Raw genomic sequence first — 11,790 nt, 5'->3', positions numbered from 1 at the left:
TTTTTTAATCTTCTCTCTGCTCAGGACCCTGGTGCAAGTGAAGCTGCTCTAAGAGTCCCAGATCCTGGATTCAAGCTTTACTACCTGTGAGACATAAGTCAGGTCCTTTTTTGTCTCTATAAAGGTAATGGGGTACCGCTAGACGATGCCGGAGGTTCCTGCCAGCGGTATCCTTTAACCCTCCTAGGCCATCCCCGGGGAGGTGTGGTCCTTGAGACCCGAGTCTAGCATTCATGGGCTTCACCATGGTTCCGGCCGCCCAGGCACGGTGGGATGGTGCCAGGTAAGGACAAGACGTCGTGACGTCCAACTGGGGCAGCAACGTCGGGGAGGGCTCCAGCTGGGTGGTCACAGCCCCCGCGTGTGCGTCGGAAAGAGGGAGAGAGGTGCAGACGCAGGCAGAGGGGGCGTGCGACTGCCCGGCGCTGATGATCACGGCCCACCCGTCAGCTAGACAACGGGGCCGGACGCCGGGTGTCTAAGTCAATTGCAGTCTTCCGAAAGCGGCAGAGTCAGGGGCGGGGCGGGGCGGCCTTGTTCTCGCGGGCGGCGGCGATTGGCTGGGCCGCGCGTCCATCCGGCTCCTCAGCACCCGCTTCGGGCCGCGGGGTCTGTCCTGGGCTCTCGAGCCCGCAGCCCCAACGGGCCGGAGGCGCGGCGTAGGCGGGGTGGGAGGCGGGGCGCACGAGCGCGTCATTACCAAGGCCCCGCCCCCGGAGGCGGCTCCAGCTTCATCCCTCGCGCTCCGCACACGTTAGCCCCAGTCCGCGGCCTCCCTCCTCCCCCTCCTCTCCAAGCCGAGCGGAGCGGAGCCATCCTCGAGACCGCCGTCGGGAGCTCGCCGCCCCCCGCCTCCGGCCCGCCGCGCGCGCCCGCCCCCGCCCCCCGCCCGCGCTTGGACGAACGTTCGTCCGCGTCCCCCGCGGCTCTCGTCAGCGGCGGCGGCGGCGAGAGCGAGGCGAGGCGGCGCGCGGGCCGGCCGGCCGGCCATGGAGGCGGACGGGGCCGGGGAGCAGATGCGGCCGCTGCTGACCCGGGTAACGACCCCCGCCCCGCCCCCTTCCCCCACCCCGGCCCGGGGCCTCAGCCCGCAGCCTTCGCACAAAGGCTCCGTGCCCGCCCTCTCGGGCCCCGTCCTGGCCCGGCCCCGTCCCCTTTGTGTGTGGCGGCCCGGCCGGCCGGCGTGGCGGGGCGGGGCGAGGCGAGGCGGGGCTGGTCGGCATCCCCATCTCGTCCCTAGCCCCGGTGGCCCGGCCGCCACCTGCCCAGCGCCCCGAGGCCGCCCCCGGTCGTGCCGTGAGTGTGCCCGAGTGTGTCTCGGTGTGCCCCGTGCCGCCGCCGTGCCCGCACGTGCCCTCGCCCGGGGGTCCGGTCTTTGTGGGCCCGACACGTGGGCGTGAGCGGGGGCGCGCGGGGGGCCAAGGCCGGGCCTGGGACCCCCCAGTTTGTTCTACCCGCTGCCGAGGGGGCGGCCGTGGCCCTAGCTGTCAGACATTCCTCTCTGGATACACACCGAGGGGAAACCGAGGCAGGGCAGGTGAACTCCCCCAGCGCCTCCCACCTGGGGCGGTCACTGACCTCCAGGACGCCCCCCGAAGGGTTCCCATCCGTCTGGGGTAACCCTCTTTGGGGGAGATGAGAAGGCCTGGGGCAAGAATAGGGCCCCCGAGAGGAGAGGCAGAGAGCCGGACTCTCCCGGGTCTCTGATGCTGGGGGGTTGCTGCAGAGTCCCGGATTGTTGCCGTCGGACTCGAGAAGGGGCAGCAAACCAGGAGCGGGCTCTAGGGTTTTCCGGGTGTCGTCAGTGGTCATGCAACACAGACAGAATCCCCCGCGGACAGTCTTGTGATCCACTGGGCAGGGATCTGAGACCCGACCCTGGGAACCCCGCTGGTCCCTTGGTGGTAGCTTGGGAAGCCCTAGTCTCACTCTTAGGATTCGGCGGGCTTAGGTAAGAAGCTTACTGTGAAGCATTATTGTGGTCCGATGACGACCTTCTCTCTTGGCTTCATTGGTGCTGGACCACAAAACTCTTGATAACAGCCAAACAGCCAAACAATCGAGGCTCAGACTTAATTCCAGGATGATTTATTTCCAGTAAATGTTGAATGTAAAAAAAAAAATTGTCCCTTACAATTTTTTTGGAGTTTGTTTTAGTTAGATTTGCCTGATGAGTGGAAAATAGAAACTTCTTAGTGTTTTCAGAACTGAAAGGTTTCTCTTCCCCAATCCCACTTGAGAAAAATAATGAATTAAAAAAAATTTTTTTTCACTGATCAAATCAAACGAACACCTTTTTGAACACCTGCTCTCTCTACCGAACTGCTGGGGATACAGAAGACATAAAAGGCAGTTCCTTCCTCCAAGGAATTGGCAGTCTTCTCATGGAGACAGAGCATACATATATATCAAATTAAGTCCAAAAAGACATTTGTAGAAAAGATGTCAAGGCAGTATGTGATTAATTGCTGGATTAATTATGCAGAAAACAATTGCTAAAGGATTTCAAAGTAAGGAGAAATCATTTTAGACCAAGAACTGTTTTCTTTGTATTGGATGGTACATTGCCAGAAATGGATTGGCTTCCTGGTCTTTAAAAAAGCTTTCTATTTGTTAGTTCACAAATGATTACATAGATAATATGACCAGACAGATTTAGCAAGGTTGTAGTTAACTCTACTAATTATGCTTATCAACTTGCTTGTCTTAGAAGGCTTTATACTACAGAAAACCTAGAGTGCTAATAAAGGGAGTGAAAGACAATTTGTCCAGATGGAGGTGAAAAAGTTTGATTTGGATTGAAGACCTGCTGAGTGTGGTAGGGATAGTTATAGTATGTAAGGATTTTTTTTTTTTGAGAAGAGGTAGTTTATGAAAATTCAGGTATTTTTTTCCTTATTCTTATAGTCTGTTAAAATTCTATACCTTTGGAAAAATCTGTTTGCAAGGTGGAATGATGTTTCAAGTGCCAACCTCTAACTTCCCTAGCAGACAGTCTTAAGACTCTTATTATTCAACCCTCACCCCTTAACATTAATGTCCTCATCTGTAAAAGGGGAATAATTAATATAGCAGTGTGGCCTACATATTAGGATTGTTGAGAGGAAAGTATTCTGGTACTAGTCAGGGTGAGGTATTGGTTCTATCTATGATAATACTTAGCCACATTTTTTGAAACTTAAGTAGATGTGCTTGTCAACATCCTGTAATGAGGTGGCTGGCTTCCTCTTCCCTGCCCCCTGTCTTGTCATGTTTTGCCACAGATGTGATATTTAAATTGGATAGCATATACAACTGACAAAATAAACCTTTATATGTTAAAAAAAGAAGTCCAGGTGTTTAAGAGTTAGTGTTATTTCCTTTAGCTGAAAGTGACTTCTGATTTATAATGCCCCTCTTTTATTTATTCATTTAGCTGCATCTTTTGTAGCTGCTAATTTTCTTTGCAGTATGTTAAATTTCATAAGACTCCAGGATAGAACTTTATAGACCTATTCAAAGACAAATAGCTCACTTTGAATAAGTGCCTAAAAACTTCTTGGAATAAAGTAGGAATATTTTCCTACATAAAAGATAACTGAAATTTTCACCTCTTGTGCAGTCAGTGATTTTATTTCATTGAAGGATTGCTTTGAGGCTTACAATTTGGAAAGATTTTTAGGAATATATTAAAAATTAAAAAGGATCTTAGTGTGAGATTGTGTTTGGAATGCTATGGTTAAGCTTTCATTCTTAATAGCAGATTATAATGTTGTTGACCAGTAAAGAAAAAGGGAATGTGAACCTAAAGGGAGAGCTAAGATTAGACCAAACCAGATCCATTCATTTCTAGACTGCCATCATTTTTTTTTAAATAACCCTTACCCTCAGCTTGGAATCAATACTTGGTATTGGTTCCAAGGCAGAAGAGTGGTAAGGGTTATTAGGCAATAGGGGTTAAGTGACTTGCCCAGGGTCACACAGCAGGGAAGTGTCTGAGGCCACATTTGAACCTAGGACCTCCTGTCTTGGCCTGACTCAATCTACTGAGTTACCAAGCTGCTCCCTAGACTGCCATCATTTTGACCAGTAATAGTTCATTCCCCAGAAAGCCAACCTTGTTGTTACTTTCATTATTAAGTCGCAACCTAGGTTAGTCTTGAATTCTCTATTTATTCCAGAGCCAGTGTGCTAGTGTAGATGAGCTCTGACTTGGACATTTTTTAAAAAACAGATTCATATTTCCTCCTACAAAACTATGCATTCTATTCTTTAGGTTAGAGTTTGGGTTTTAGTTGGTCCTTATTGCCCCATATTCTTGACAGATGTTTGTTAAATCACCAGTGAATATCATCCAGGTACAGAACCACTTGATGTTCTTGATTCAGCAATCACTTCATTTTGAAGTCTTTTTGAAAATGCCAAATCTGGAAAGTGACATCAGGCATCACTGGAAAATTAATCAATTCACCAAGCTTTTTCTATTGAAAGAAAATATTTCCTTTAGTTTTTAGGAATATTTTGTTTTTCTTAGGAGTCTTATGGACTATCTTATTCCTGAATTTATTTAGGTTTCAGGCTCAGGGTTGTAATTTTCTTCTCTTTTTTCAACTTTCCTGTCATTTCAATTCAACAGTGGTTTATTCAGTGCCTATCATAAACAAGAAATTGGAATGTTGCTCTTCTCAAGGAACTTATAATCTAATAAGGCAGGTGACCTAAATTTTTAGATTTGCTTGAATCCCTGCATTGGATATAATCTATTTGGAGACTTTGAAAAATAGAAATATTTTTGAAAATTCATTCATATTTGTGAGATGCCTATACTTTTACTACAGTTTTTACAGTTGTGTAATGAAATGTTTTTTGTAAGAATATAAAGAAAAATTGATATTTTTTTTCTCCAGTTATTTTATTCAAAGCAATTATCTTTATGCTGTTTAACCTAGTAAGAAAAATATAAGGCATACTTTTTATTGGATCTTGATATGCTCTAAAAAATTCCCTGACAACCAAAAATTTTCTTTGTGGAAAAGGTATGTTCTTATAAAGTTGGTAGAAAAGGTATTTAATTTCTATATAAGGGAAGTTTTTTTATGCTAACAATAGAAAAGTATTTCATAAAAATCCACCCCCACCTTATACATAGTAGGCACTTAATAAATAAATACTTAATTATTTGGTTTTTAGTTGAAAAATTTTGGTGAAAAGTTTTAAGATTTCATTGTTTATTACTTTGCAATGTAGGTTATACTTCTCTTAAAGCTGTTCTTGTATATAATTTACTATATGATTAATGATGTTACTTTTCAGCATATATCTATGTATCTCTCCTTTCAAAGGAATTTCATTTGAAATCTCTAATCTAGGTGGTTTAGTAGAGAAGTATATGGTGATGATTGGGAGTTGTCAGTTGGCTGGGTCCTGATAATTATTCGCAATATTTACCTAAGTTTTTTTTTTAAGCACTGTGGTTCTTTCTTGGTTTTGAGTTCTTCTCTCCTTCCAATGCAGCCCTTTTCAACTTCAGACCATAAGAATTTCTCCCATGTTTGATGGTCTCCTGATCTACACTTACAGCTCCAAGAACTTTGCTCTCCTCTCCTTTTGTTCACATAGAGGTATGCTGGAAATAGTTGATTTTAGCTGAGATGGGTTGTGTTCCATTTTGAAAATTCTTTGAATTCATTTTTTCTCATAAGATGAATTTATGTAGTATAGCATTAATTCTGCAAGTTAGAAGTGCTATAAAAGGTAGTCTAATTTTAATGTTTCCTTGAGGGAAGGGCATTTTGGGGGCATGGAAGGGTTTTTGTAGTTTTGAGACCTAGTGCCAAACCTTGCATATTAAGTATTCAATAGATGTTGAATTGAATTGTGATATTCTGATTCCTTGATCTGATATGGGGGGACACTTTGCAACTGAGTTAAATGCAAATTAAGCCTCCATACCCTTTGATTCTTGACTGATTTCTGAAAAATCTCTACAATATCTACCCTATATACTCAAATTTTTCTTCTCTTCCCCTGTTGGTTGTCTGTCTACATGGCTGCATGATTGTCCTTTTTGGGTTACTTATATATTTGATGCCTCATGTCAATTCTTAAAGTGTATATAAAAATCAGTACAGTCCCTATCATTGCATTTCCAGTCTATTTTGCTTAGAGACATTATTTATTGATTTGGAACATTCTTTGTTCTGCTTGATACTAACTAGAATGTGATTTTTTTTCCTTAAAAGCTTTATACTGATGCTTTGAAACTTCCTGCTACAAATTAACATTCGATATGATTTTTGAGGATGCCACTCATTGAATTAGAAGTTGCTTTTTTTTTTAAAGTGGTTATTTCATTTTTTCAGTTTGCTTGAAGGTGCAAAATCATGGCTATTTTTTACCTGGGTTGCAGTGATTTTCCTTTTTCCCTTTAAATTCTATTTTAGATAGCACTTACATAGAAAGCTGGAGGGGGAAAGTATAACTTCAGAAGACTGGTTGGTATTCCTGGTGGCTCGAGTAAATGATGCATGTTGCTTGATGCTTGAAACAAAATTTGAAAAAATAATGATTTATTGACCTGCACTTGAACTGTTAACAAAATATGTCTTCTTGTATAATGCTCGCATTCACTTCTGGAATTTGTTTTATTTTAATGATTTAAAAGTCATTTAGAAAACTGGTTAAGAAAATGCTTTATCTTCCATTTGGTGACAGGAAGATTGTAGTAATATTTGTTTGGTGGTGCAGGGGTGTTCAGCACAGATGGCCATCTATTGAAAGAGATTCTGATACATGGGAATCTCCTACTAATCTGTTAGGTCATAAAAATGCCACATCAAGGCAAAAGTTGCTGATACACAAGTATCAGTAGAGTTATCGTCTGAATCCCATAATCTGTGCTTAACTTGGAGCTTTGAGCACATTTGGCCTTTGGAAATTATGAGTTTGCAGATTACTAATGTGCTGACCTGCCTTTTGTTTTGAATCTCTTTCTATCCAGGGTATGGGGGTGGGGGATGATATAAAATAGAGTAATGGGGGAGATTGACGATGATATTTATAAATTAGATATATCAGGTATTTGGAAATAGGCACCTATTTTATTGATTTTTTAAACATATATATATATATATATGCATATTTACTTTAAACAATTTTTTTAACAGAGATCCTGAATTCTAAATCTGTGAAAAAGTTTTGTTTCAAATAAGAAATATTTAATAGTGAAGTAGCAGGTTTTAGTTTTAGAAGTAAAAAATTTAAACATATTGTATTTTGGCAGCAGAACCTGTTTTAAATATACATTTATTTAGCCTTTGCTTTCTCATCAATCTTAGAATTCATCTTGGGTATTGCATCTAAGGCAGAAGAGCAGTAAGGCTGGGCAGTGGGGGTTAAGTGACTTGCCCAGGGTCACACAACTAGGAAATGTGTGAGGCCAGATTTGAACCTGGGACCTTTTGTCTTCAGGCCTGGCTCAGTATCCACTGAAGCAAGTAGCTGTCCCCCCTTTTCTTCAAGAATTTGTAATAAAAGTAAGACTAAGTATTAAAATAATAATACTGATGATTTTGTGAATATTGATATGACCCTTTCCAATGTTACTGTTTCCCATGTTCCTACCCCAGGACCAGGCCAGTGTGGTGGCTGTGGGGATTCCATCATGCCAACCATTCTTAGGAAGCCTTCAGAGTGTATCAATATGATCAACTTGTGGGCAAAGCTTCTTGAGTTGAAGAGGGAAATTTCATCCCTGCTTCTCAGTTCTAGGTTGTTGGGCAGGGTTGGGGAGCAAAGACCAGTACAAACTAAGCAGGCCAATGACCAACAGTCTTTGAAGTGTAAGGACAGAAAAGTGGGGGTGTCTGAACCCCAAGGGTACTGATGTGAAGCCATAGGCAGCGATGTTGCTCAGAGGAAGCTAGAGGAAACCTAGGGAAGCCTAGGAGAGGCTCCAGGATCTGAGAAATAGAGTAAAGAAAAAAGGGAAGGCAGTCTAGCTAAAAACAATTCCAAATTGTGTTTTATGGAAACATAGATGCGTGTCCATAAAAGCATGAATGTAATTGCACCCTTGACTTCAGCTTCCCTGGGATTCCTGTTAGCAGAGGAGCATGGTGCTGTGACCTCAGCAGGGGGAGGGTGTTTTTTTCCTTCCAGGTGTTCCCTGTACTCCAGACTCTAGGCTGGCTCGGGGGCCACTTCTGATTCTCTGACCTGAAGTGAGTAGACCAGCTCTGATCCTCTTCTTGAACCCAGAGCTTTGCCTCAGCCAGTCTGTGTTTGTGGGTGGAACAGACGAATTAAAAACAAGGGACTCTCTTATAGATTTGGTGGGCCACCATGCTGAATAGCTGAGTGTGGGGGAAAAAGAACAGTAATAGCTAATGGTGCCTGAGGGACCTCATTTGCTTTGCTAGTTCTGTCAGCTTGTTTCTTGTGGACCCAGTCTGGGCAGAGGGTCTGTGTGCAGGGAGTATCCTGGGCAACCCCCAGTCAGTGTACCTGTCACTGCACACTGTCACAGCCTTATCCAGTGGGGTGCCCTTTGGATTATTAGCCACTAAACACGAGTAGCTTAAAATGAAGGCATTTACGAGGATGGCATTGTCAGAACAGTAGCTAAAAAAGTTTATTTGCAGTAGACATGAGGCATGCTCACCTACACTTGTATGCACTGGCCTTCCTCCTCTTCTGTCTTATGATGCTCCTCTAAGCATGGAGGTTTTATGGCAGCTGAGTGCTTCAGTCTACCTCAGCTTCCCTTATCCAGGGACTGCCAGTTGTACCCTCCTCAGCCGCCTGATGCTCCAAGCGCCAGCCCCCCTTCTTCCACGGAGCTGATGTCTTGACTGGGGGAGTGCTGTGAAATCCTAAGGCTGTTTTGGGAGGAAGGTGGGTAGTTTTATCAATGCAAGCTTTAAGTATTCTCAAGAATGCCTTTTCTCTCATTTCTAAGGATTGGTTTACTTCCAGATATTGGAGGGACTTAATTAGTATCTGGGAACATTGGCTGAAAAATACTTCCCTTGCTTCAGCTTTGGAATGTAGGAAACTTTACGTGGTTATGCCTAGGCAATGTTCTCGGTGACCTTTTGACTCTAATGGGCTATTAATCAGTTTATTAACTTGTACTTTGTCAACTTAATAAGTAAATCTTAGTAAGATAATCTCTTACTTTGGAGCTAGCTCCCTGATCAGTTATTTTCTCCCAAGCAAGGATATCTATAAATAATGGAAAGAAGCAGCGTTACCTGCCTGGGCATTCTTAATGGCTGAGAGGCTTGGTGACCATGAAATCAAATCACTTAATATCTAATATCAGTGACTCAAAATTTTACCCAACTGAGCGTTGTGCCCTGACTGATTTGGTTTTGATTTTTTTTCTTTTCCTGTGTGCATGGGATTGATTAGTGTGACAGTGTGTGCAGTGATTGCATTTTAACATTTATGTAATTTTTAACTCATGAAACTCGGCGTTGTCAGTTTCTTAAATAGTATGTTGATAGAATATATGAAAATGGCAAGAATTGGAGAAGGCTGGAACATTATTTTATGTAGGGAATCATCATAATGCACGTGTGACATTTGTTCAGTAGATGGTGCTGTTGCCTCTGTTTTTTTTTTGTTTTAAAGAAAAACTACTTGGGTATCAGATTTTTGGTCTGGTTTTCTGATCACCTCTTATTATTTTTGTTGTTTTCATCGTCGTGTCTTCATACTGCAAGTAATATGAGGATGGGTTGGAGAGAAACAGAGTATGTTTAGCCTGGAGAAGAGAAGACTGGGGGGAGGAGAGCACATGCTAGGTAGGTTTCAAGTACTGAAATGCAGTAGGGATGATTAGGTGTGTTCTCTTGGACCCAGGACAGGAGCAGTAGTGGCTGGAAGCATTCAGGCTTGATAGCAAGCAAAGCTAACCTTTTTAATAGTCCAAGAACAATAGAGATTTCTTCCAGAAATGTTAGGTTTGTCTTTCCTGGAGGGCTGGCCACTTGTTGATAGGTAGGGCCTGGTACTGGAAAGGATGCATCTGTGAGTAATAGAATGACTCAAAGTGCAGGACTCTTTTTACTTGCCTCCTTCTTCTCTCTCCACAAGGAAGTGGGTGTTAATATTAAGCAAGGTGGTGTTACTCACCAAGCATGCCCATGTGTTCAACTGTTAACTTTTTGTTTTGTTCAACTGTAAACATAATTATTTTCAGTTAATTTCAATGTGATCCCCAAGAAACTCATGGTGATTTCCATTAACTATCAGGACAGGGCTCAGTTTTGATCTTTGGGTTTTTGTACTAATTTATCTGTCTTTTGCCAGGAGAAAGAAATTGGTTCAGGAATCTAGTTTGACTGTTATATTTTATTGGTAGAGTAGTTTCCCTATAGTATGGAGTATGTGAATTCAGTGCTAGTCAGAGGAGCTTGTATCAACTTTTATTTTATTTTAAACCTTTCCCTGTGTATTGGCTCCAAGGCAGAAGTGTGGTGAGCGCTAGGTAAGGAGGGTCAAGTGACTTGCCCAGGGTCACACAGCTGGGAAGTGTCTGAGGTCACATTTGAACCTAGGACCTCCCGTCTCTAGGCCTGACTCTCAATCCACTGAGCTACCCAGCTGCCCCCTGTATCAACTTTTAAAAATAGACAACTATTAAAGTTTTTGGAGCAGGATGAGGACATGATTAGACTTAGCTATTTAGAGGATTATTTTGACATTATTTTGTATGTGGAGACTCGGAGATGAGTAGAGATAGGAAACCAGGAGTCCAATTAGGAAATCATGGTAAGAGTTTGGGAAAGAAGGGCTTAAGCTAAGATAGTGACTGTGAGATGCTGGCACAGAAGAATCAAAACAATATGAAGCAGATTCAATTATTGGGGTGAGGGGATAGGCAAGAGCCTTTATCTGCCCAGAAGGCTAGTGATCACCTCCTCAGAAATGAGGCAGTTTGAAGGAGAAGTAGAAGATCCAGGAGGAAGCAATGAATTTTCTTTTGGTCAGATTGAGTTTGGGATGCTTAATTAGTGTCCAATTGGCGATGTTGAATGTGTAGTCAATAATGGGAGTCTGAAGTTTAGGGAGAAAGCCAGGGCTTCTCGGTTTATAATCTGAGTGGAAACAATGTAGAGATAACTGAATCTATGGGAGTAAATGAGGTCACAGGAAAAACTAGAGAGAGGAGTACATGCCAGGATTGGGAGCCTCCTTGAAAGCAAGGCTTTTTTTTTTTTTAACCCTTTATATTCCTGGCACTTAACACAGTACCTGACACATAGGAAAAACTTGTCCACTGTGTTTGGGTTATTTGATCCCTATCCCTTTTAGGGGGTCAGTCATGAATGAGGATCCATCACAGAGTTTGAAAAGGGGAAGGGTCCATCAAGGAAGAGGAGAGCTGGAAGAAGGCAGAGTCCTAAAGAAGATGAGAGGACAGGGCACGTGTTTATTAGTCACTTGCCATAGGTGAAGAGCTGAAACCAGCCCGTTCTCAAGGAACTTGCTTTCCAATAGGAGAGCCAATGTGTACAGACAGGTCAGGAGTTGGGGGCGGGGGGAGTAAACCTTACAGAGGAAGATTGGGAAAGGCCAATAGAAGCTGGTGTTTGACTTAAGTTTTAAAGAAAACCAGGGATTCTAATAAGGAAAAACATTCACCATGTAGGAAACAGCCAGTGCAAAGGCTTAGAGATGGAAAATAAGCATCCCTTCTTATGTATGTCGAATACGAAACTTGGACTGGGATGCTTTGGGCATGTTGATTGGCAGCAGGAGGGATCCATGGGATGGAGAGGGACCAAAGATTTGGAAGAGGGG

The 11,790-nt window shown here is 43.2% G+C and overlaps 1 protein-coding gene across 12 annotated transcripts in view; it reads left to right on the top strand.

Annotated features, from left to right (window-relative positions):
* Positions 1-817: 817 nt before the first annotated feature.
* The window catches only part of SLC4A7 (solute carrier family 4 member 7), a 160,319-nt gene continuing 149,346 nt past the window's right edge, over positions 818-11,790 (top strand). For 8 of the 12 annotated variants that reach the window (XM_056800362.1, XM_007505206.3, XM_016426474.2 and 5 more), the window contains exon 1: positions 861-1,037. In XM_056800362.1, coding sequence (XP_056656340.1) covers positions 990-1,037 — 48 coding nt within the window. In that variant the 5' untranslated portion in view covers positions 861-989. Of the gene's footprint in view, positions 1,038-11,790 lie in introns of all 12 variants that reach the window. The other 4 variants (XM_007505207.3, XM_007505202.3, XM_056800358.1 and 1 more) reach the window with 3 other exon arrangements.

This window comes from Monodelphis domestica, chromosome 5, assembly GCF_027887165.1.
Source record: "Monodelphis domestica isolate mMonDom1 chromosome 5, mMonDom1.pri, whole genome shotgun sequence".
Classification (NCBI taxonomy): Eukaryota; Metazoa; Chordata; class Mammalia; order Didelphimorphia; family Didelphidae; genus Monodelphis; species Monodelphis domestica.
Note: the sequence above shows the minus strand (reverse complement) of the source record. Positions and strands in the feature narration are given on the sequence as shown.